This window comes from Lynx rufus, unplaced genomic scaffold (assembly GCF_022079265.1).
Source record: "Lynx rufus isolate CCGP_SWC_20201006 ecotype Redwood Valley unplaced genomic scaffold, mLynRuf1.p SCAF_19, whole genome shotgun sequence".
Classification (NCBI taxonomy): Eukaryota; Metazoa; Chordata; class Mammalia; order Carnivora; family Felidae; genus Lynx; species Lynx rufus.
The window spans coordinates 5,237,341-5,264,458 of NW_025814833.1; the positions used below are offsets into that span (position 1 = coordinate 5,237,341).

The 27,118-nt window shown below is 35.4% G+C and overlaps 1 protein-coding gene across 2 annotated transcripts in view; it reads left to right on the forward strand.

Moving 5' to 3' along the window:
• COL4A5 (collagen type IV alpha 5 chain) overlaps positions 1-27,118 on the forward strand; it is a 260,757-nt gene that overhangs the window by 169,881 nt on the left and 63,758 nt on the right. For both annotated transcript variants that reach the window (XM_047081902.1, XM_047081901.1), the window contains exons 20-29: positions 2,144-2,317; positions 2,615-2,698; positions 6,617-6,709; positions 8,330-8,400; positions 8,699-8,890; positions 9,592-9,760; positions 12,468-12,560; positions 12,653-12,757; positions 13,767-13,864; positions 15,099-15,249. In XM_047081902.1, coding sequence (XP_046937858.1) covers positions 2,144-2,317; positions 2,615-2,698; positions 6,617-6,709; positions 8,330-8,400; positions 8,699-8,890; positions 9,592-9,760; positions 12,468-12,560; positions 12,653-12,757; positions 13,767-13,864; positions 15,099-15,249 — 1,230 coding nt within the window. The remainder of the gene's footprint in view (positions 1-2,143; positions 2,318-2,614; positions 2,699-6,616; positions 6,710-8,329; positions 8,401-8,698; positions 8,891-9,591; positions 9,761-12,467; positions 12,561-12,652; positions 12,758-13,766; positions 13,865-15,098; positions 15,250-27,118) is intronic.

Sequence of the window (27,118 nt, forward strand, 5' to 3'; positions counted from 1 at the left end):
TACGCATTCCTCAGGAAACAAAAAACATAAATTGCTAACGTTTTCCTGAGAAAGTAAAAAAAAAAAACTAAGTAGATTAATTACCATGGAAGATTTGGAAATGTTAAAATTTCCACAAAAAGGCACTGGTTTTATGAGTGGTTATATAGCTTTGTGAATGAATTCTACTAAGTTGTTGGGTGGGAAATTCTGATATTTTACAAACTTTTTCAGAACATATTTTTTAAAAAAGACCTTTAATTTAAAAGCATTGATGCCAAGCGACCAGGGAGATAACACTAGTAATAAATATAATTCAGTTTCATTTATGAACATAGAAGCAACAATAATAAATAATATTAGCAGATCAATTCAGAAGTATATTAAGATTGCAAGGATGGCTCAACATTTCTATTATTGACTACACTGACAGATTAAAAGAGAATAGGCAATATTTGCAAAGAAAGCAGTCAATAAAATTCAGTACCCATTCATTTTTAAAGGGTAAAGAAGTTATTAAACTAAGTTTAAAAGGGAACTTGATGAAGCTATTTGCTTCATACAGGAAGCACAGGACTGTACAGGCAATGTCATATTTTTGTGGTGAAACATCAGGAACATTCTCACTCAAGTCAAAAATAAGATACACATACTCAGAGTCGCCTATATTGTTTATCCTTATACTGGAGTGCCCAGCCAATTCACTACAAGTCTGGTGTGAGGATGGAACAAAACCCACAATTTTAGTGATTTACAAACCCTATTATAATCTACCCAAAAGCCTAAAAGAATCAAATGTCAAATTACCAGAATTTAGAATGTTTGCAAGGTGGGCAGATATGCTAGTTGCATACTTAAATAATTTGTCTTCCTCTTCACCAATGAAAAGTTGAAAATGTAAGAGGAAAAAATCCAGTTGACAATAGTAATAGCAATAAAATTCACAGTACTAATCAAATTAACCCATGAATAAACTCAACAGAAGATGTGTATGCCTTTTTTTCAGAATTCTGTAAAATATTATTAAATCATATAAAATTAATAAATAAATGGAGAGCTATACTTAATTTCTTAATATAAGAACTCAATATTATAAACAGGTGATTCTCCAAAATTTAATCTTTAAATTCAAATTAATCTCATTCAAACTTCCACTGTTTTTTAAAAAATGAAACTGACAAGTTGATTCTAAACTGCATTTAGAAGATAAATTTATAAGTCTAATAAAGATTTTTTTTTAATGTTTATTTTTCAGAGAGAGACAGAGGCTCGAGTAGGGGAGGAGCAGAGAGAGAGTTAATTCATTTAAACAGTTAAACACTGGGGCACCTGGGTGGCTCAGCCGGTTAAGCCTCTGACTTCAGCTCAGGTCATGATTTCATGGTCCGTGAGACCCGAGTCAGGCTCCCTCTCTCTGTTGTAAGTCTGACACTTACCCGACAGAGCCACCCGAGTGTTCCAGGATGGTTTTTAAAAAGGACAAAGATGGGCATATTTTTCTTACCCGTTTTGAAAACAGTTTTCAAATTATTTATAATTATGATAATTACTTTCATTATTATAAAAATATGTTTGTGATGCAGGAATAGACATTGCAACAGAAGAATGTCCAGAAATAAAGCCATGTATACATGAGAACTTTGAGATGCCTCTTTTTCTCTTGCTAATGGTTTTCTAGTATTTCTTAGATTAAAAGATTATAGCATCAAAGAGTGGGTAGAGGGTTATTAGTACATTTCCAAAAGTAGTAAAGCTGCATTAAATTATTCTTTCTTACTTTCAAACTGGTACTTACATTATTTAAAACTTTTCATGTGGGGCGCCTGGGTGGCTCAGTCGCTTAAGCATCTGACTCTTTGTTTTGGCTCAGGTCGTGATCTCATGGCTTGTGGGTTCAACCCCAACATTGGGCTCTACACTGACAGTGCAGAGCCTGCTTGGGATTCTGTCTCCCTCCCTCTCTGCCTCTCTCTCTCTCTCAAAAATAAATAAACATTAAAAAAATCTTTTCATGCTTTCTTCAGATATTGATTCTCATAGAAAAAACAACATAACTGCATTATACATTAAAGGAAGATCTTATCATTACTTAGGTCTCATTGAGAACTGAAGTAATATCTCCAAAATAAGATCATTTTATCACTTTAATTGTTTTTTATCTTAGGGACTGCAGTTATGGGTCCTCCTGGCCCCCCTGGCTTTCCTGGAGAAAGGGGCCAGAAAGGTGATGAAGGTCCACCTGGACTTTCTATTCCTGGATCTCCTGGACTTGATGGACAGCCTGGGGCTCCTGGACTTCCAGGGCCTCCTGGCCCTCCTGGCCCTCAAATCCCTCCTAGTAAGATATACTTTTCTCCTAAATTCTTTTGTTTTTGTTTTGTTTTCATTTGTAAGTGAATCCAGCTGAAGGTTGGCATTATTCTACTGCTGCCTCTACTTTTGATTTTTGGTGATTCTTTGATGTTTAAATTTTCTCTTCAAATCGTCACCAGTATTATATCTTCCTTTTGCTTATAGGTCCTTGCATTACCGCGGAGAAGTAACTGAAAATATTTTTTTTAGCCTATCAGGCTTTCTTTTTGTTTAGCCTTCTGAATATTTCACAAGTAGCTTGTTATCCTTTATCTTATCTCAGGTGATGAGATATGTGAAGCAGGCCCTCCAGGCCCTCCAGGATCTCCAGGTGATAGAGGACTCCAAGGAGAACAAGGAGTGAAAGGTTTGATCCCAATAGTCATTTCTTCATTCTTTCAGATCATCAGCAAAATCCCCTGTATCCTCCACTCTACCTCAGCTACTCATTCCCAGGGTCTTACCCCAAGACCATCTCATTACCAATAGTGCACACCTCTGTAATCTTGATCTCATGAGTCCCATTTCCTGACCACTATCTCCTGGCTAGCTCACTACCTATAATAACCTGACTCCAATATCACTTCAGCCTCACTGATACCTCCCAACTTTGACTATCCCTCAACCTTTTCATGTCCTTTCTTCCCTCTTCACCTAGGTAAAATTACATGATCCATCATTGTAAACAATCCCATGCATAAACCTTGGCCTCCATTGCCCTCCTCTCACTTCATTGTACTAACTTGGAACAAAAACCTAGTTTTGGTAATTCCAAATTACCACATCTTCCGAGCCTACACCTTCTCTTCTCTCTTCAAATTTTTAACACTTCCTCTTCCATTCTCATTTTAGTGTTCTGACCTTGCTTCCTCTTTCATTGACCAATTGAAGCAGTAAGAGAATTCTCACAGATTACTACTACCACATTTACCCACCACATTACTTGCATCTGTGCACGTATATTCTGCCTTCCTGCCTATTAATTACTGTTACTGCTCCTATCTAAAGCCAGTTCTTCTATTTGTACAATAGATTCCATTCCCTCTTGTTTTCGCAAGGATTTCATTCTAGAAATTCCTGCCTCTCCCACATCATCAGTTTTTCCCTTTTACTGGATCATTCTCAGCAGCACACAAATACACCTTTCTTTTCACTTAATTAAAAAATAACTTATCATAATCCTACTTCCCCTGCCAGATACTGCTCTATTCCTCTGTTCCCATTTGCAACAAAACTCCTTCAGAATTTTCTATTCGCTGTCTGTAGATACTTTTCTCTCATTTTCTTTTAAGCATACTTCAGTCAAGATTTTGCTCCCCTAATCCACTACTCCATAGATGCTGTTTTTGTCAAAGTCACCAGCAGTCTGTACCCTGTTAATCCAGATGTCAAATCTCAGTCTTTTTTCCCCACCATTTTTAAATACTCTCCTCACTTGGTTTTCAGTATATTACATGTCCTGAGTTTCTTCATTCTTCATACCTCCTTGGAATATTAATAATATATATTAGATGTAGAGACAGAGATAGAAAAAAATATATATATATCTTTCTGTAAATGTATCTATATAATCTCCCATATAACTACCATCTAAGTCAAAAGATAGGGGTGCCTGGGTGGCTCGGTCGATTAAGCGTCCAACTTCGGCTCAGGTCATGATCTCACGGTCCATGAGTTCAAGCCCCGCATCAGGCTCTGTGCTGACAGCTCAGAGCCTGGAGCCTGCTTGCAGATTCTGTGTCTCCTTCTCTCTCTGACCCTCCCCCATTCATGCTCTGTCTCTTGCTGTCTCAAAAATAAATAAACATTAAAAGTTTTTTTTAAAAAATCAAAATATAGAACTTTTCCAGGACTCTTGTGCCCCCTAGTCAACACTCCCAAAGGTAACCACTCTTTTATCCTATATCACACATCAGTTTGCCTAATCTTGAACTTTGTATAAATGGAATCATATAGCATGGGCTCTTTTGTGTCTGGTTCTTTTGCTCAATATTCTATCTGTAGAATATACCTATATTTTTGTTTGTAGCAATACTTTTTACTGCTCTTTGGTATTGATTGTATGAAAATATCTAAATATTTATTCTACTGTTAATGGACATTTGGTCTAGGGCTATCAGGAATAAAGCTGCTATGACCATTCTTATACATATATTTTGTAGGACATAAGCATCCACTTCTGTTGTGTATATACCTGGGAATGGAATTGCTGGGTTTTAGGGTAGGTGCAGGGTTTTTTTCCCATAGATGTCACCAAACCATTTTTCCAGAGTGGTTTTAGTTTCTGGTTCCCTGATGACTTACTGATGCTGAGCCTCTTTTCTTATAGTTTGTATATTCTTTCTATAAAACGCCTGTCTTTTTCCTATTTTTAATTGGGTTGTTGAATGTATGTATCACAACTATCTTCCCCCATGTTGTGACTTGCTTTTTTACTCGTTTTTTTTTTTTAGTAGAAGTTATTAAAAAAAAGAAATCCAATCATTAGTATCCTCTTTTTTGGTTAGTGTTGTTTATGTTCTGTTTTAGAAATCTTTGCTTATCCCAAGGACCTGATGATATTTGGTCTAGGGCTATCAGGAATAAAGCTGCTATGAACATTCTTATACATATATTTTGTAGGACATAAGCATCCACTTCTGTTGTGTGTTTTTTTCCTAGAAGCTTTATCATTTTGACTTTTACATTTTGATCTTCGATCTGTCTTCAAGTAATTTTTGTGTATAGTTTGAAGCTGGCATCAGAGTTTATTTTTCCCCATATAGATATCCAATTGATTCAGTACTGTAATACAAAAGGCCATCATTTCTCCACTCAAATGCATTAGCACTTGTGTTGTAAATTTTATGACACTATACGTATGAGTGTTTGTGACCTCTCTATTTGGTTCACTGTTCTATTTGTTTCTCTTTGCACCACTGCTAGCTTAAATTATTGTAGCTTTATGGTAAGTCTTGGCTTACTTTGCATTTCCATATGTATTTTAAATTTATCTACCCAACTTTTAATTTTGGAATGCCCTCAGTATTTTAGTCCTATTTCCTCTTCTGTATTTGAACTCAGTCTCATGATTTTAAATACCACCTATTTGCCAGTGGCTTTCAGATTTGTCTCCTGTCCAGATATAAGTCTTTTCCTCTAGATTAGTACATGCAACTGTTTATTCAACATTTTGAACCAGATATCTTGATCAAGTTAAAGTCTTCATCTCTGCTACCTCCTCCCCCATAATTTTAACACTCACATCTTCCCTTTTTTAAATGCAGGCCACACTTTTTGCTTGGGCTAAAAACCTTGGAGTCATCTCTGATTCTCTTCTTTTTTGTATTCCATATATGTTCCATGAGAAAATCCAATTGGCTCTACTTTCACATATACCCAGAATCTAGCCAATTCTCATCATCTTCATGCTATCACTCTAGGATGAGCTGTCATGTCTCCTAGATTATTGCAGCAGTAGCCACTTAAATGGTTGCCCTATTTTCATCACTGCCCTTTGTTTCTATTCTTAATATAGCAGCCAGAGACAGACATCGTTTTAAAACTTGAGTCATACCATCTTGCTTTTCTGTTTAAATTTTTCTACTAGACTTGTATTTCACTCACAGTAAAAACCAGTCTTTATGGGGGCCTATGTGACATTTTATAATATCCACTCGTTATAATCTGTAAATTGTCTGACCTGCTTCCCCTTCTTTGCTGTACTCCAGCATTCTGGTCTTCTGAGTATTTCTTTTATATGCCAAACATGGCTATTCTTTCTCCCTGGAGTGTTCTGCATTCATTAGGCACATGCCAGATCCTTTAAGCTTTTTATTATATATCATCTTCTTGTTTGACCACCCAGTTAAAATTGCAACCTGCCACCCATCCCTACCATGTCCAATCGCATTTACCCAGGTGTATTTTTTTCTATAAACATAACATGTTTTGATATATATGTATATGTGTTAATAATTTATTACCTTCATTGATTATTATCCATTTCTACTGGTAGAATGTGAGCATCATGAAGGCATGAATTTTTGTCTGTTTTTTTTTGTTTGTTTTGCCTGTTTTGTTCTGTTTTGTTTACCAGTATATCACAGACACCTAGAACAGTATTCAGCAAATAATAGGCACTTAGCAAATATTTACCAAATGAATTGATTCTAGATATAGGCTTCTCTAAACTACACTGTTGGGTAGGAATGTTGTCCCTTGGTACAAACTTCTTTAGAACCTATCAAAGAAGGTAGATGTATCCCTTTGAGTAAAATTTGTTTTTCATTATGCTTCTCTCTAGGTGACAAAGGTGATACCTGCTTCAACTGTATTGGAACTGGTATTTCAGGGCCTCCAGGTCAACCTGGTCTGCCAGGTCTTCCAGGTCCTCCAGGTAAACATTCTGCCTCAGAACAACCTTTTAAAAATATTACTTGGCTAGATTTTAGTGAGCTCATAGTTTTATAATGATGCCAGTTTCTCAATTGATAGCAACTCACTCATATCCACAAATAATTGAATATGAAATGCCTCTATCTGCTATGAAGTAGATTATTCTCTTGTTTCTAATATCTGAAGCCACCAATATCTTTTATTAAAGCATTTTGACAATATTATTCCAAGAAAAATATCTTCCCTGTTTTCCATATGGTGAGGAAAATAGCTCATACAGAGTCAGACTTCTCTCTTCCAAAAAGCTGGGGAAAAAGTTCATAATGCCTGGCCCCTGAGTATAGTTTCCAGTGGCATAGCTTCTAGTCTTCACGGATGGATCACATGTTGTCATTAAGGGATGGGGCTTCTGCGGTAGTTTGGCAACCAACTGCCAATATTCCTCTTTCTATATATAACTCTTCCTTCCCTGTTTCCAATCAAAATTATATTTGATATCCATCAGACCAACAACTCTCACTCAACTGTCTCTTGGGATATCCCAATACTATACTTTCTTGAAATTACACTTTATGTTTGTGTAAGGGCTGAGAGTAGATGCCAGATCTCTTACCTTTCTGTCTAGTATGTCTGCCAAAGAAACCAATTTATTTAGCACTTGGAAATAGACTTTGAGCAGGTCTTATAGCTGCCACTGGAAGTTAATAATCTAGGCTTGTACCTCTAGTCTAGTGTTTTTCAAACTTGGGAGGACATCAGAATCACCTGGAGGGCTTGTTAAAACCAGATTGCTGGGTCCCACACCCAAAGTTTCTGATTCAGTGGATCTGGGGTGGTGGCCCAAGAATTAGCATTTCTAAACAGTACCTAAGGGATCCTGATACAGCTGATCTAGGGACCCATTTTGGGAACACTGCTTTAGTAGTATTTCCTCTAGTCTTTGAGCACCAAATGTTTCTCTTAATCCAAATTTTATGAAGTGATGAACCAAATGAAGGACTCAAAAGGAACTGGGGAAATTGTTTAGATCAGAACAAAGAAAGATATGCAGATTGTGTCCTTATCTCTTTCTCCCCTTAGCAATAAGATGGTTACAGGATGGTTACTCCTGTAACCAATTAGCAATTGGTAGCTGTGAGCTCTGAGAAGCTTTGTAGTTGGAAATACCTAAGGATACAATATCGTATGTAACATGAAAAATTAGATTCACGTAAAAGAAAGGATGATTTTCTCATTTTTTAATATTTATTTATTTTTGAGAGAGAAAGAGAGAGAGCGTGCATACAAATGGGGGAGGGGCAGAGAGAGGGAGACAGAGAATCCGAAGCAGGCTTCACCCTGTCAGCGCAAAGCCAGATATGGGGCTCAAACCCACAAACCATGAGATATGACCTGAGCCGAAGTCAGAAGCTCAACTGACTGAGCCACCTAGGTGCCCCTGATTTGCCCATTATAAGAGGATAGCATAGGAAAATTAAACTGTGACTTGTTAAATGCAATTGAATGGGGTTCTTATTTTAAAATTTGATTTGCTGATTTTTATATGAGCTTTGTCAGGGGCTCGGGGTCAAATTTCACATTATTATGTGTGTGTGTGTGTGTGTGTGTGTGTGTGTATTAGGATCTCTTGGTTTCCCTGGACAGAAGGGAGAAAAAGGACATGCTGGTCCAACCGGTCCCAAAGGATTAACAGTAAGTTTTGAGTATATCATGGCACAACAACAAAAAAAGTGGAAGAAATCCAGTTACACTTTGTTTTTCACTTTTGGATATATATAATAAAAGACATTTAGTGTTTCTATTAATTTGTGTTGTGTTTTATTCCTTGAGTCTCCCTGACTCACATGCCTCACTTTGTTCATAGCTTTGTATACACTAAATGTTACTGGGTGGGTTGGTGTGATGAACTGGAGACAGAAAAGTGTTAGAAAAAAAGAAACTGATTTTTTTCTCTTCTTCTTTTCTCCTTCTTTCTTTTTTCTTCCCTTAGGGCATACCGGGAGCTCCAGGTCCTCCAGGCTTTCCTGGATCTAAAGGTGAACCTGGTGACATCCTCACTTTTCCAGGAATGAAGGGTGACAAAGGAGAGTTGGGTTCCCCTGGAGCCCCCGGGCTTCCTGGTTTACCCGGTACCCCTGGACAGGATGGACTACCAGGGCTTCCAGGCCCCAAAGGAGAACCTGTGAGTTGGGTTGATAGTCTTGGTTCTGTGATGCCAAAATGTTATTTAGGGTTGTTTCCTAGGATGGTCCTGGTGCTAAGATGAACACCCAGTTAGTGCTTAAAAGAGAGTGACTATATATAGTAATGGTACATTGTTACTGACTATGTAGTGTTTCTTTACCACTCTTTTCTCTCAATTGTTTTATAAATTCCTTCTTCTTAATCCATTACTATATTGAGTAATATTGGCTACGAATAGGTGGGCAGGAGGTTAGGATGCCTATGGGTCAATGGGAGGTTCCCCTTCTCTTATACTACAAATCTTTGTCTAGGTTTATTTGGATCTGAGAACAGAAGTCGAATTTGGTTTTATATATAGTAAGCTTAGAGATTACTGTGAGTAGATGGCCATGTGTTAGCTACACTATAAACTTCTTGACTTATTACTAGACTGTAAGCTTTATGAAGGCAAAGATTTTTGTCTATTTTTGTTCTTTGCTGTATCACCAGCCCCTGATACATAGTATGGGTTAAAAAAATATATTTGTTGAAGGAATTAATGACTAAGTGGAATGATCATACATACCATCCCATAATAACACACACTTGTACAGCTTTTAAGAACTATTTATGGCTGTATCATTTCTCCAGTTGTATTCAGTAATACCAACATACCAACCTATATCTGTATGTTTCTTTATTAAATTTTTCCCTTTTCAGGGTGGAATTGCTTTTAAGGGTGAAAGAGGCCCCCCTGGGAATCCAGGCTTGCCAGGTCTCCCAGGGAATAGGGGGCCTATGGGCCCTGTGGGTTTTGGCCCTCCAGGCCCAGTAGGTGAAAAAGGCATACAAGGTGTGGCAGGAAATCCAGGCCAGCCAGGAATACCAGGTGAGTTTACTATCGTTGTTTCATTTTTAATTTGGTGCTTAAAAGCAGAAATGTATTGGGGTGCCTGGGTGGCTCAGTCAATTAAGCATCCAACTTTAGCTCAGGTCCTCCTCTCTCAGTTTGTGGGTTTGAGCTCTGTGTCAGCCTCTGTGCTGACAGCTAAGAGCCCGGAGCCTGCTTCAGATTCTGTGTATCCCTCTCTCTCTCTGCCCCTCCCCTGCTCATGCTCTGTCTCTCTCTCTGTCACTCAAAATAAATAAACATTTAAAAAAAATTTTAAAGCAGAAATGTATTATCTTTTGGCCACTCTTGGCTTCCTTTCATGAGAGATGTATTTCCCTGGCCATTTATATTTGGGTTTTTCAGAGCTCCTTAGCAAGGGAGCACATTGTGTGTGTGTTTTCTAAAGAGGAGGAGGTTTCCTCTTTAAATTTCCTCTGACAGTCTTCATTGTTATTGTTGTTGTTTGTTGTTTTTAAATACATGGTACATAAAGTTTAACAAAAAATTATAATGGAATTACATGTGTACCTACCACACATGTCAAAAAACAGAACATTGTCATCATCCTAGAAATGTCCATCCTTCTCTCTCTGTCCTTTCCTGATCATAATCCCCTTGCATTTCTCCTAAGGTAACCAGCGTCCTGACTTTTGCACAGTTTTCTTCCATTTGCCCCCTAGTTTTATCACCTAGATATGGATCCCTAAACAAAGTACTTTAATTATGCTTCTTTTTGAACTTCTTAATAATGGATTCCTAGGGTAAGTATTCTTTATATTAACTTTGTGCATAGCTGTAATACATTCATTTTCATTGCTGTATAGTATCCCATTGTGTGTGTGTGTGTGTGTGTGTGTGTGTGTGTGTGTGACAGTTGATTTATCCATTCTGTTGTTGATGAACATTTGGATTATTTATACTTCTGGCCTACAATGAATAATGCTTCAATGTGTACATACTTGTGTGTGTACATTATTCAATGTGTACATCCTTGTGTGTGTGTGTGTGTGTGTGTGTGTATACATACATATATGTATATTCATTCTGGTAAACATGTGCATGTACTTCTCTGAGGCTAGAGTCAGTAAACTACAGCACATGGTTCAAATCTGGCCCATTGCTTGTCATTAATGAGACTTTTATTTGAGCACATCTGCACACATTCACTATTATCTGTGGTTGCTTTTGTATTACTACCATAGACTCAACATTTTGCAGAGTTAAGTAGCTGCTACTGAGATCGTATGGCCCACTAGCTGGCCCTTACCAGAAAAATTTTGCCAATCCCTGGGTTAGGGTATATCTTTAAGATGAGCATTCTCAAGGCATAGAATAAATCCATCTTCAGCTCTACTAGATAATTCTAAACTATGTCCAAAGCAATTGTACCAATTTCACCAGCAGTATTGGAGATTTCTTACTCTTCTACATTCTCATAAATATGTTCTATTTCAGACTTTTTGCATTTTTTCAGTCTGCTGAGTTTGATATATCTCGTGACAGTTTCATTTTACATTTCTCTGTTTACATTAAAGTTTAGCATCTTTTCATATGCTTATTGACTGTTTCAATATCCATTTGTGAAATTCCTATTCAAGTATTTTTTTTTTACCATTTTTTTCTACTGGATTGTTTCTCTTTCTTACTGATTTAGCTTTTATTTATTTATTTATTTTTTAATTTTGAGAGACAAAGAGCATGAGCTGGAGTGGGGGCGGTAGAGAGGTGATCACAGAATCTGTAGCAGGCTCCAGGCTGTGAGCTATCAGCACAGAGCCCGACATGGGGCTCGAACTCACAAGCCATGAGATCAGGACCTGAACCAAAGTTGGACACTTAACCAATTGAGCCATCCAGGTGCCCCTAGGGTTTTTCAAATATATGTATTCTGTGTATTAGTTGTTTGTTATCTGTTCTGCAAAATTTTTGCTCTCTGTGGCTTGCCATTTTCACTCTCTGTATGGTGTCCTATATCAACAGAAGTCAATTTGAATGTAGTCAGATGTATCAATTTTTTCTCTCATGGTTAGTGCTTTTTATGTCATGTTGTAGAAATCCATCGTTGTCCTGAGACTATTTCAAGTCATTATTTTAATTAATGAGAAGTAAGTGTATTTGGACTTTGCACACATAAAACTTTAATGTACCATTAATTAGTCAAAAAGCATATTTCTTGTTTACTGCAGTTCAAATTTGTTAGGCTCTTTCAACCTACATTTAAAAATATTTTTTTAAAATTTTTTTTTTCAACGTTTATTTATTTTTGGGACAGAGAGAGACAGAGCATGAACGGGGGAGGGGCAGAGAGAGAGGGAGACACAGAATCGGAAACAGGCTCCAGGCTCTGAGCCATCAGCCCAGAGCCCGACGCGGGGCTCGAACTCACGGACCGCGAGATCGTGACCTGGCTGAAGTCGGACGCTTAACCGACTGCGCCACCCAGGCGCCCCTAAAAATATTTTTATAGATGCTGTCTTCAATCCTGGAAACTCTTAAAGCTGTCATCTACTTTTTCTTTTAGAAATTTTATACTTGTGTTTGGTATATTCCTTGAATATATGATATGTGGTTATTTTTCTTGTGGGTTTTTGTTACTGTGCATTTTAAAAAGATTATAGATACTTCTCTTTTTTTGTTTTTAATGAAAGGAGACCTTTAGTCAAGTGAATACTTCTCATTCACATTGATTCCCTCTTGTTCTTAGGTCCTAAAGGTGATCCAGGTCAGACCATAACCCAACCTGGGAAGCCTGGTCTGCCTGGTAACCCAGGAAGAGATGGTGAAGTAGGTCTTCCAGGTATGTGAGGAATTTATTTGGTCATGTCTTTAACACTTACTGGCTTCTTTCTCTGAAAGTATCCCTTGCAAAAAACTGCTATTTCTCCATAGGTGACCCTGGACTTCCCGGCCAGCCAGGCTTGCCAGGAATACCCGGTAGCAAAGGAGAACCAGGTATCCCTGGAATTGGGCTTCCTGGACCACCTGGTCCCAAAGGTATGTAGGACTGGGCAGCAGGCAGGCTATTTTAACTGGTCAGTATTACATTATTCTTTGATATAATTTCCTCAACAAGTAAAATATATTAATTGTACCTCTTTTCTATGTACCATAAGTAATGTAAATGAAAAGTCACAGCAGGTATGCACTATAATTTTATTGTCTTTATCTAAAACAGTATAGACAAGAAAATATCTAAATCATATATATACAAAAACTATATATAAGCTTTAAAAATTACAGAATTATTGTCTTTTGTGTTCACCATTGTATTTTCAGGGCTAGAAAAGTTCCTGGCACATAGTAAGCACTCAGTAGATAATTGGTTGAATGAATGGGCTGTATTAAGTGGAAAACATATTTATTACACATATGTATCCAAGTAATGTTTTATCCTAATCATGTTTTCTTGATTTACTGAAATTTTTTAAGGCTGTTGTTTCAGTTCTGCTTTATTCCTCACAGAATTTATTCTCATGAATGACAAGCATGCACATTGGTCTGAGAACGGTCTTTAAACATGTCCTTACTCATTTATTCTAAGTGACTTTGAAAGAGATTTGGCTTTATGTGTATATATGTGTGTAATATTTGTAACTGTTTTTAGCTCATTTCCAGAATTATATGGTAGGCCTTTTAGCATACTATATCCAAATATAAGCAGAATAAAAGTTTTTCTGCATTTTTGTGTGGTAATCATTCTTTACGTTTAGTTCTATCTCATTAGTAATACCTGTCATTTTACTTTAGAAGAATGTATCTTCCACACAAATTAGCTCTGTATGAAAATGGTAGGACCATAAGGTGATTGAGAAGGAATATCAGATATTTGTAAGGCTTGATTCTGAGTAGTCATCTAGAATGTCATTGTAGTTTTAACATCTCACTGTAGTCACTAAGCATGATTAGACAGGGTAAAAGCATGGGTTTGGGAGTTTGGATATCTTTCTTAAAGTGTCTTCTCTTTGGAGATTAAAAAATTAAAAAATGACTCATCATTTCACAGGTTTTCCTGGAATTCCAGGACCTCCAGGAGCACCTGGGACACCTGGAAGAATTGGTCTAGAAGGCCCTTCTGGGCCACCAGGCTTTCCAGGACCAAAGGTCTGGGACATTTAATTTATTCTTTCCCCTTTTCCTATTTCTCCTGTTAGCCTTAGCTCTCTATTTGGATATAGACATTATTATCCCAAGTCTTCACTATATAAATAAAGTTAGCTGATTATATTTTAATTTAAAAATATTTAACCCAAAACATTCTTTAATAGTCCAGGAGGTAATATTTAAAGCAAACAAAAAGTTTCTGTTTTAGAGTGACAGGTTATTTGATGAGATGAGATTAGATGAGAGAATACAATCATCAGCTCCCTCTGTACTTCTCTATAGTATGACCATACCATTTCATCTCTATCCATGCCTATGTGATGATTGGTTGAATATCATGTCAGGAACTTCCCATACTGTTTCCCAGTCCCAATGCCATCCCACAGACATAATGCAAGCCACTGCTATTAGCATAGTAATATAATAATAATAATAATAATAATAATAATAATAATAACAACTGTTTGAGTTATTTTCCATTCTTTTTATTATTATTTCTCAGCTAATCTAAAATTTTCCTTAGCCTTCAGCAAACTACTATGGTATATAATTACCCTGACTGTTCCTGAATTTTCTTTTATTTAATTAATTTAAACTTTTTGTGTTTTCATCATTACTATTTTTTCCATGGGAAGAACAATTGACCATAACCCCAGCTCTAATGAGAAACCTCTTCTCTATTGTTTAATTGTTCTTATTTTATTATGTACCTCTCAAATGAACACAAAAGTAAAAAGAGTGATACAATGAACATTCATATATCCACTTTTCATTTTCCAAATTATCAGGATTTTATCATATTTACTTCATCTATTCTTTTTCTTGACAAAGTATTTTAACTCACATCTCAAAATCGTGTTGTTTCATCTATAAATACTTCAGTATTCATCTCTAAGTAAATGGACATTTCAAAAAAAACCACAATGTCATCATCATACTTAGTCAAATTTAAAATAATTATCTAATAGTCTGTAATCCCATTTCTTCACTTGAGTTCTTTAATCTCATTCTCTCTTTATCTTTCTTGTCCTGAAACCAAATCATTTTATTTCTCATCCTTCTAGATGGTCTCTCCAATACACCAATTATTTTTCATTTAATTGTCCTACTCCCTCCCCCCATAGGGAAAAATGGTATTACCTTGTATTTTCTGCTTTAAATTCTCCATGGTAAACAATAAACACCAAGAAAATCATGGGAGTTTTTGTTGTGTTTTCTCATGTGTGTGCTTAAGGGAGAACCAGGACTTGGGCTACCTGGGCCACCTGGGCCCCCAGGACTCCCAGGTTTCAAAGGAACACTTGGTCCAAAAGGGGATCGTGGTTTCCCAGGACCTCCAGGTCCTCCAGGGCGTGCTGGCTTGGATGGGCTTCCTGGACCAAAAGGTATAGAAGTTATTATTACTTCTCAATTTGCGTTTAACTTTTATAGAAATTGAAACTTTTGGGAAAGTTTATGAGTGATAAATCCAATTAGCTGAAAGCTTATGCTACCACTCTGTCACTGCTCTTTTTCATCTACCATTGGTGTTTTGGCGTTTTATTTCATTGAATAGGTGATACAATCATATATGTATAAAAGTGGCACTGAGAAGTCTTCCTTTTACCCCATCTCCATCCACTCTGTTTTACACATCCCATATGTAGCCATTTTGAGTTATTTATCCTTCTAGTGTTCCTTCATACAAATACGAGCCAGTAAGAATTACATTTTTCTACCTTTCTCAAAAGGTAGACCTTTTGACTTTTTGCACGTTACTTATTTTACTTAATTTTATATCCTAGAGATCGCCTCATGTCATTGCATCGAGATCTTGATTTTTAAGAAATAGCCATCTAGTATTGAATTGCTTGGATATACCACAATTTATTCTACCAGTTGCTAGTCACTAGATCGGGTTTTTGGCAATCTTTTCTTATTAGAAATAATATCACAGTGAATTGTCTTGCATACATGTTATTTTATTATATGTGTACAGGTGTAATAGTAGAAGAGACTAATGAAAATAGATTTTCCAAATTAAAGGCTAAATGCATCTCTAGATATTGTCAGATTCTTCTCCATGTGCACCGTATCAGCAGTGTATGAGTGTAGTTGTTTCTCCACAGCCTTGGTAAGTGAGTATATTGACAAACTCTTTAATTTTTGCAAATTTGATAGAAGTAGTTATCAGTATAGTTTTCTAAACGTTTTATTGTGAAAATTTTCAAACACACAGGAAATTAAAACAATGGTTCAGTGAAAATTCCTATATCCACCATCAAGATTCTACAATTAACATTTTATCTCTGCCAACATTTTATGTTTTTAAAATTTCATATAAACAGCAAAGTAGGAAAAAATTTTTAGTGACTACTATATATGCATTATTGATATTCTATCATCAACATTTTACTATACATGATTTGTCACATATTAATCCATCCCTTTATCCATTAACTTATTTTTTGATGCATTTCAAAGTAAATTTTACAATTTAGGGAGTGCGCTTCTCCCTAAATAGTTTAGCATGTGTATTATAATTACAATTCTATGGTTGCTAATCTTTTTGACATACAATTCACATTAAATGAGATGCACATATCTTAAGGAGATATTTGCTGGATTTTGACAAATGCATATACCTGAGTAACCAAACCCTTATCAAAATATAATCCCAGAAATTTCCCTTTTGCCCCTTTCCTCACTCCCTACACCAGTATCCACAGTGACAACTATACTGTAATGGTTTTTCTTCATTGTAAATTAATTCTACCTGTTGTAGAACTCCGTATGGAATAGCACAGTGGGTATCTTCTTTGTAAGGCTTCTTTCACTCTGAATATTGTTTTTGAGATCTATTTATGTTGTGTTTGGTGAGAGTTTTTATTTTTATTTTTTTATTATGAAGCATTTAATTGTACAAATATACCAAAGTTTGTTTATCCATTCTGTGTTGATGGACACCTGGACTGTGTCAAGTTTTTGACTATTATGAGTGGATCTGTTAAGAACGTTCTTTTATAAGTCTTTTTTGTGGATTTGTGCTTTAATTTTTCTTTGGGAGAATACCTAAGAGTAGAATTGTTGGGTCATAAGGTAGGTATATGTTAGTTGTATGAGAAGCTACTAGACCTTTTTCCAAAACAATTGTACCATTTTAAACTCACATCAATATGGTATGAAAGTTTTAATTTTTCCACATTCTATCCAACATTTAGTGTTATCAGTCTTTTTAATTTTGAGTTTTGGTAGGTGTGTTGGTAACATATTTTGGTTTTAGTTTGCATCTCCCTGATGACTAATGAGGTTGAGCTCTTTTACATGTACTGGTGGATTATTTACACATTCAGGTATTTTCCCCATTTTAAAATATGGGTTGTTTCTATTTATATGTTAAATTGGAAGTGATCTTTATATATTCTGCATACTGTTCCTTTGTTCAATATATGTTTATGAGTATTTTATCCTGATCTGGTTTGCCTATCCATTTTTATAAGTGTATTTTAATGAATAAAAGTTTTAGTTTTATTGATGTTTCATTTATCTATTTTTATATAATTATTATTTTCTGTGTTTTGTCTAAGAAACCTTTCCTTTCCCAAAGTTTCAAAGATATTCTGTTTTATTTTATGAATTTTATAATTTTAGCTTTTATGTTTAAGACTATCATTCATTCCAGATAATTTTATTCAACATCATTTGTTCAAAATATCTCCCTTCCCATTGGATTACTTTGATATCTGTGTCAAAAATCAGATGGCTATGTATGTGTAGGTCTGTTTTGTGCTGTTAATTCTACTTATCTATTTTACTATCCTTAAGTCATTACCAACTGTTTCAATTACAGTAGCTTTATAATAGACTTGATGTCAGGTAATGTAATCCTCCAATTTGTTCTTTTTAAAAAATTTCTTTGAATATACTAGATCCTTTGCCTTTACTCTCAGGGTAGTTTAAATTTGTATGTCCATTATTATGAATAAAATTGAACATCTTTTCATATGCTTAAGGGTCATACATACTTTTCCTGTGAACTGCTCATGTACTTTGCTTATTTCTCCATTGATTTCCTCTACCCACTTGATTCTGATTCCCCTAATTATATACAGAAATAGAATTAGCCTACATGGCTTGGCAATTGCTTTTTCCTTACTGGTTTGCAAGGAATGGGGCTCTCCTGGTCAATATTTTGGCCTCCAGAGAATAATCTGGGCAACTCTATACTCCCGAAACATGTTGGATTACTTACCATTAAAGCAATATGACAGCACAGCCCAATTTATCCAGCCTATATTCTACCAGCAAAAGCCCCAAACTAGCCCAATACTAATTCTTCTCAGATAAAGCTCTTTTAAAAATACCTATCTGTGTTCAAGTAAACAGTTCTGGCCACCTGTAAACTGTAACACTCAAAGTTACACATAGTGTTCCCCACCAATTATCTACCCTAGCTGAGACATGTGACTCCAAAAATTGCAGATAGAGACATTCTAAATGATAAGCTATGTGGCAGTCTCCATATGGGATTTACTCACTCATGATACTTTTGTTTATTAAAATATCCTTGAGACAGGTTAGGAAGAAATGGGTTGAAGACTATTTTAAGCATCAGTGTCTTAACAGGCATTTATTTTCCTAATCTTTGAAAGTAAATATAGGATCCCCATATCCTAATAAGAATCATTCTGAAATATTAAAACTCCAGTACAGTTCCTATGTTGCTAGAAGAAAAGGAAGTTGGGATTTTCTGCCATATAATTCTTTCATTCCTCAAACATTATGTTCTTATTCTGTGCCAGATACTATTTGAGTCACTAGAAACACAAAAGCATATAGTCTCCTCTGTGACTACTGTAAGAAAATCTACATGGTATCACTGTGATAGTGCTTATTTTATCTGGAACCTTTATGAATATGTATTGCTAATGTTTTGGGTCAGTAAACCACTGTCAGAACTCAATAAGCAAATCATAATAAAAGTTCACCTATCAGACACACTTATAGCAGTAGTTGGGTATTAGAACCTAGTGATCTCTTTTAATAGGAGATTTGCACTTTCAAAGCAAAATGGTAACCAATAATAAATTAATTAGGCTAATACCCATCAGGAAAGAACTATATGAGGATGAAAATGCGCTTAAGACTCAACATTAGAAAAAGAAAGACTCAGCATTAGAATCATCTTAAAAAGGTAAAAAAAGATGACTGGAAACATTCAGTTTGCCTCATATGTTACTTTTGTTCAGGGCTTCATCCAAGATGCCTTGGGAGGCTTCATAAGGGAGGTGACACTTGAGCTGTATCCTTAGGAAAGGACGTTCCAGGTAGCAAGAATAACATCCAAAAGTATTGTAACAAATAGAACGGTATAGAAATGGAAATATTGAAATAAATAAAAATAAAATGTAATTTGCAAAAAATATATATCATATCTAGAAATTGATAAAATAAAGTATGCCTAATGTATTTGTGAAAGAAATTAAAACTATTATTAACAAACTTGAAAAAAGGTAAAATTAACTGGTTGATAAATCATATGTGTGCATGGGAAGGCTCAGTGATGTCAACTCTTTCCAAATTTGTCTAAATATAATGCATTTTCAATGAGAATTCAAATAGGACTTTTTTGGAAGCATTTGACATAACTGATTCTGAAACTTAACACTTACCAAACATTTACTAAAATATATTACAATATAATTGTAATTATACCAATGTGAACCAGTGCTGGAACAGACCAGTAGACCAATATGATAGAAAGAGTTAAGAAACATGTATATACGGAACACATACATACACACATACTTATGTATATATAGCAACTTGATATATCACAGAAATGTCCTCAGTCAGTAGGGAAAGAATAGATTCTTTAAAGTTGGTATTGAGCAAGTGGTCTCAACTAAATAAATTTCTGATACACAGTATGTTAAAAAAAAGAATGAAATAATAATTATGAAAAGTACAATTTTCAAAGGATGAGAAATGTGGAAGACAGAAAAAGATAGATTTCTGTGGCACCTTAAGATCATACAATTTTGGCAGCTCTTTTTAATAAAGAGAATACAAAATTACAAATAGAAAATTGGGATACTGTAATGCCCAACATCAGGTGGTCTTCAGTCCAGCTAGGCTTGTCATACTCATTCAACTACCATAGACCATACTTTGCATCAGTTTCATGTAGAAGAATACAAGGATAGGATGTACAGTGTTCTAAGCAGAGCAGTGTTAGGAGTTTCCCTTGAGCATAACTCCTCAACATTAACATTTATAGAACATTCCACCCCACAAGAGCAGGAAACACATTCTTTTAAAGTGCACATGGTGGGCACCAGGGTGGCTCAGTTGGTTAAATGTCTTACTCTGGTTGTGGCTCAGGTCATGATCTCAATGGTTCGTGGGTTTGAGCCCCATGTCGGGCTTCATGCTGACAGTGCAGAGCCTGCTTAGGATTATCTCTCTCCTCTCTCTGCCCCTCTTCTGCTCGCATGCTCTTTCTCTTTCTCTCTCTCTCTCTCTCTCTCTCTCTCTCAAATTAAATAGATAAATTAAAAGAAATAAAGTGCACCTGGAAAATTCATCATGATCAATGATAATCTAGGCCTTAAAACAAACTTTGGAAAATTCAAAATAGTGAAATCATGTAGTATAGTCTTTTACCATACTGTGTTTAACAAGAAATCAGTAATAGAAAGCTATCTTGGAAAATCTTGACATATTTGGAAAATAACCAAAACTCTTTTAAATACCTCATAAATCAAAAGGGAAATCACTGTGAAAACTAGAAAGTATTTTAATTTAATAAAAATGAAAATAAAACATATCAAATTCAGAGGATTCAGAAGTAATTAAAAGAAGTTATGTGTGAAAAACTTTTATTAGATAAAAAGAACAACTTTTCACCTTAAGAAATTAGACAAGGAAAGTAAAATAAAAAGACAATCAGAAGATAGAGCAAAATAACAGTAAGAGCAGATATCAGTGAAATTGAACACTGAAAAACAATAGAAAAATTCTGTGATACCAAATGACTTTCTTTGAAAAGATTAATAAAATGGATATACCTCTAGCCAGGCCAGCCAAGAAAAGAAAAAAGAAGAGACACGTGTTACCAGTATTAGTAATGAAAGAGGGGGCATCATTGTAGACCCTACAGACATTAAAAGAATAATAGGGGCATATGACAGACAACTGTATGCTCATAAATTTGACAGCTTAGATGAAAAGGTTTAGTTTCTTAAAAGATACAAACTGCTGAAGCTCACTGAAGAAGAAATGGATAATACAATATTTATTAAAGAAATTTAGTTTGTAATTAAAATCCTACCAACAAACTACAGATCCAGATGGCATCGTTGGTAAATTCAAACAAACATTTAAAGAAACAGTAACACTAGTTCCACACAATCTCTCTCCAAAAATAGAAGTGGATAGATTGTTTCCCAACAATTGTATGAGGCCAGCATTACCCTGAAATCAAAAACCATCAAAGACATCATAAGAAAAGAAAGTTGTAGACCAATATCCCTCTGGAACATATATATATAAAGTCTCAGGAAAATATTAGCAGATCTAATCCAACAATATATAAAAAAGATTATATTCTACAACCAAGTAAGATTTATCCTCAGAATACAAGGCTGATTAGAAAATCAGTGTAATTTGGGGTGCCTGGGTGCTCATTCAGTGAAGCGTCTGACTTAGCTCAGGTCATGATCTCACAGTTCGTGAGTTCGAGCCCCACGTCGGGCTCTGTGCTGATAGCTCAGAACCTGGAGTCTGCTTTGGATCTGTGTCTCCCTCTCTCTCTGCCCCTCCTCTGCTTGCACTCTGTCTCTCATTCAAAAATAAGTAAACATTAAAAAATTTAAAAAATCAGTGTAATTTGCTTCATCAACAGTCTAAAGAAAAAACAATATTATCATCTTAATAGATGCTGAAAATTATTTGGCAGAATTCAACATTCATTCTGCAAAGGTTGCTCTCACAAAATTAGGAATAAAAGAGAGCTTCCTTAGCATGATAAAGAACATTTACAAGAAACTTGATCCATTATGTTTAGTGGTGAAAGACGGATTTTACCTGAAGATATGGAACAGCATGAAGATATCCTTTCATACCACTCTTTTTCATTATCATACTGTAAGTCCTATAAATCAATGAAATGCTATCAGGCAAGAAATACAAATAATATGGTGACAGATGATAGCTACACTTGTGGTGAACATAGCATAATATATATACTTGTTGAATCATTGTGTTGTACACCTGAAACTAGTGTAACGTGTGTCAACTATGCTCAAGTAAAAAAAAAAAATCTCATCATTTGAAAGACCTAAATGTGAGACAAGAAACCATCAAAATCCTAGAGGAGAACACAAACAGCAACCTCTTTGACCTAAGCTGGACCAAATTTTTATTAGACATGTCGCCAAAGGCAAGGGAAACAAAAGCAAACATGAACTATTGGGACTTCATCAAGATAAAAAGCTTCTGCACAGTGAAGGAAACAATCAACAAAACTAGAAAGCAGCCTACGGAACGGGAGAAGGTATTAACAAATGACATATCTGATATCTGATAAAAGGTTAGTACCCCAAATCTATAAAGAACTAGAAAACTCAACACCCCAAAACAAACAACCCAGTTAAGAAATGGGCAGAAGGCACAAATAGACACATTTCCAAAGAAGACATCCAGCTGGCTAACAGACACATTAAAAGATGGTCAACATCACTCATCATCAGGGAAATACAATCAAAACAAAGATGAGATACCACCTCACGCCATCAGAATGACTAATATTAACAACACAAGAAACAGCAGGTGTTGGTGAGGATGTGGAGAAAGGGAAACCTTCTTGCACTGCTGGTGGAAATACAAATTGGTGCAGCCACTTTGGAGAACAGTGTGGAGTTTACTCAGAAAACTAAAAATAGAACTATCCTATCATCCAGCAATTGCACTAATAGGTATTTACCCAAAGGATATAAAAATACAGATTCAAATGGGTACATGTACCCCAATATTTATTGCAGCATTATCTTTTCTTTTTTTTTAATATATGAAGTTTATTGACAAATTGGTTTCCATACAACACCCAGTGCTCATCCCAAAAGGTGCCCTCCTCAATACCCATCACCCACCCGCCCCTCCCTCCCACCCCCCATCAACCCTCAGTTTGTTCTCAGTTTTTAACAGTCTCTTATATTGCAGCATTATCAATAATAGCCAAACTATGGAGAGAGCCCAAATGTCCATTGACTGATGAATGGATAAAGAAGATGTTGTGTGTACACACACACACACACACACACACACGCACGCACACACACAGTGGAATATTTCTCAACCATCAAAAGGAATGAAGTCTTGCCATTTGCAGTGACATGGATGGAACTAGAATGTATTATGCTAAGCGAAATAAGTCAAAGACAAATACCATATGATTTCACACATACCTGGAATTTAAGAAACAAAACAGATGAACATATGAAAAGGAGGGGGAGCAGAGAAGAGAGGGAAACACACAAGATCCTCTTAATGATAGAGAGCAAACTGATGGTTGATGGAGAGAGGTGGGTGGGAAATGGTCTAGATGTGTAATGAGTACTAAGGAGGGCACTTGTTATGATGAACCACTAAATTCTACTCCTGAAACTAATATTGCAATGTATTTTAACTAAGAAAATTTAAATTAAAAAAAAACTCATCACTAAATAACCCCCGAAAATAGAAATAAAAGACATACAGATTGGAAAGGCAGAAAAAAAAACTTTCTTTATAGGTGACTTGATTTTCTATATAGAAAATCAAAAATCTACAAAAAAAACTCTTTGAACTAAGAATTGATGGGATACAAGGCAAATATACAAAAGTAAATTGTATTTCTACATGCTATTATGAGCAACTAGAAATGAAAGTTACACAGAACAGCATTATTTGAAATAGAATAAAATAACATGAAGTACTTAGGTATAGTTCTAAAAAATATGTGCAAGATCTGTATGTGGAAAACTAGAAAACACTTATGATAGAAGTCAAACTCCAAACAAATAGAAAGATCGTTTGTGTTTATGAATTGGAAGGCTCAATATTGTTAACATAACAGTTTTCTCCAAGTTTATTCATAGATTTAACATGTTTCCTAGCAAAATTCTGCAGTAGTTTCTTATTCAAAATTTTTTTTGGAAAGGGAAAGGACCTAGAATAGCCAAAATAATTTCACAAAGAAGTATAGAGTTGGAGGATTCATAGTATTTAATTTCCAAACTTAATGTAAAGCCACAGTGATTAAGATAGTGCGGTATATGTGAAATGAGAGACACATATAGATCAATGGAACGCCATAGGTAGTCCAAGAATAGACTTATAGAATTTGATTTTTGACAAATAGAAAAGGCAATTTCAATAGAAGAATAAGTTTTTTCAACAAATGGTGCTAAATCAATTGGTCATCCATGTGTAAAACAAAACAAAAAAGATGAACCTCAACCCACGCTTCACACAGTATACAGAAATTAACTCAGAATGGATCATAGACTTAAGTATATAACCTAAAATGATAAAAAAAAAACTTTTGGAACAGAGGCAAACATTTTCTATAAAGGGCCCAATAATAAATACTTTAGTTTTTATGGGCCACCTATGTTTTTTGTCATATATATTTTTTTCCTTTTTAACAACTTTAAATAATGTAGAAACCATTCTTAGCTCACAGGTAGTTCAAAATGAAACCTACAGGCCAAATTTAGCCCATGGGCAGTACTTTATTATCCTTTATTTTAGACGAAAGCATAGGAGAAACTCTTCATGATTGTAGGTTGAGCAGAGTTGTTAGATAAAATACCAAAAGAACAGTACATTTAAGAATTGATAAATTGGACTTAATTAAAATGAAATGTACTTTCATATCATGTATCTGACAAAAAGGACTTTTAGCCAGAATATATAAAGAATTCTTCAAGGTCAGTAATTATGAAACAACCAAATTTGAATTTGGAAATACAGGCAAAAGATTTGAACAGATACTTTACCGAAGAAGGCATCTGAATAGTAAGCACATCTAAAGATTCTCAATATAATCAGTCATCTAGGACATGCAAGTCAAAACTACAATGAGACACCACTTCTTATCCTGTCAGAATAGGCTTCAAAAAAGAAGGAAAACTGGCAATACCAAGTGCTGCCAAAAAACGTGGGGTAACTAGAACTGATACATTACTAGTTAGAATTCAAAATGTTATAGCCACTTTGAAAAACAGTTTGGGAGAAGATATTTGCAAATGACATATCTGACAAAGGTTTAGTATCCAATATCTGTACAGAACTTAGCAAACTCAACACCCAAAAATGAATAATCCAATTAAAAATGGGCAAAAGATATGAATAGACATTTTTCCAAAGAAGACATACAGATGGTCAACAGACACATGAAAAGATATTCAACATCACTCATTATCAGGGAAATACAAATCAAAACCACAGTGAGATATCACCTCACACTTGTGAGAATGGCTAAAATCAACAACACAGGAAACAACGGGTGTTGGCAAGGATGTGGAAAAGGGGAACTCTTGCACTGTTTTTGGGAATGCAAACTGGTGCATCCACTCTGGAAAACAGTATGGAGGTTCCTCAAAAAACTAAAAATAGAACTACCCTACAATCCAGCAATTGCACTACTAGATATTTACCCAAAGAATACAAAAATACTAATTAAAAGGGACACATGCGCCCCGATGTTTATGGCAACATTATCTACAATAGCCCAATTATGGAAACAACCAAAGTGTCCATCGACTGATGAATGAATAAAGAAAAGGTGGTACATATATAATGGAATATTACTAAGCCATAAAAAAGAATGAAACCTTGCCATTTGCAAAGACATAGATGGAGCTAGAGAGTATTATACTAAGCGAAATAAATCAAAGAAAAACCAATACCATATGACTTCACTCATATGTGGAATAAGAAACAAAACAAATGAACATGGGTGGGGGAAAGGACAGGCAAACCAAGAAAGAGACTCGTAATCATTGAGAACAAACTGATGGTTACCAGAGGGGAGGGGGCGTGTGGGAATGGGGGAAATAGGTGATGGAGATTAAGGAGTGCACTTTTGATGAACACTGGATGTTGTATGGAAGTGATGAATCACTAGATTCTATACCTGAAACTAATACTACACTGTATGTTAACCAACTGGAATTTAAAGAAAAACTTAAAAAAAGAAAAACATTTTGACAATTTCTTATAAACATACCCTTACCGCATGACCCAGCAATCCCACTCCTAGTTATTTATCCAAGAAAAAATGTGACACTTCACACAAAAATCTCTAGGCCAGTGTTCATAGCAGCTTTGTTCATAATTGCCAAGAATTGGAAATAGCCCAGTTTCCTTCAGCTGGTGAATAGATGAACGAATTGTGGCATGTTTGTATAATTGAATACTATTCATCAATAAAAGGTAACACACTACTGATTTGTACAGCAACTTGGATGCATCATGCATTATGTTAAGGGAGAGGAGACATAGTGAAAAGGCTACATACTATATGATTGCATTTATATGCTATACTGGAAAAGGAAAAACTATAAGACGTAAAACAGATCAAGCAGTTGCCAGGGAATTAGAGTGTAGAGAGAAGTTGACTACAACCAGGTACAGGAAGCCTTTTGGTTTGATGGCACTATATATGTATCTTATATATCTTGATGTTGGTGGTGATTATATGACAGTATACATTTGTCAAAACCCATCAGAGTACATTAGAGAGTTTTAGTATATGTAAAAAATTTTTTAAACTAAGAGAGACAGAAGATAGAGGGACAGTGAAGTTTCTATGGTCAAAGTATTTTACTGATGATGGGACAGGCTTTAGCTTGTTTATGGGGACAGGGCCCAAGTTAACAAATAAGAAGATGTTAAAGGTTACCTACCTTAAAAAAGCAACTTGAAAATGTATTTTATACTTGTAGATACTTACCCAAACTTATAGATACTTATAGATGAGTTGCAGACAAAAAAAATGTGTGGTTTGTAATCTTATGTATTATTTTGTGAAGTTGATTTTAAGTATTGAAGTTGAGTGCTCAGCATAGGTTAAATTATAAGTCTGTAACTTTTAATGCATTTCCTGTTATCTTCTGTGAGTACTTCTGCGTACTTTTCTTGCTCTATGATTGGTTAGCTTTTCAAGATCCCTGCTTACTATGATGTGCCTTTTCACATGGGTGTTGTGGTTCCTAATGACTAGTGACT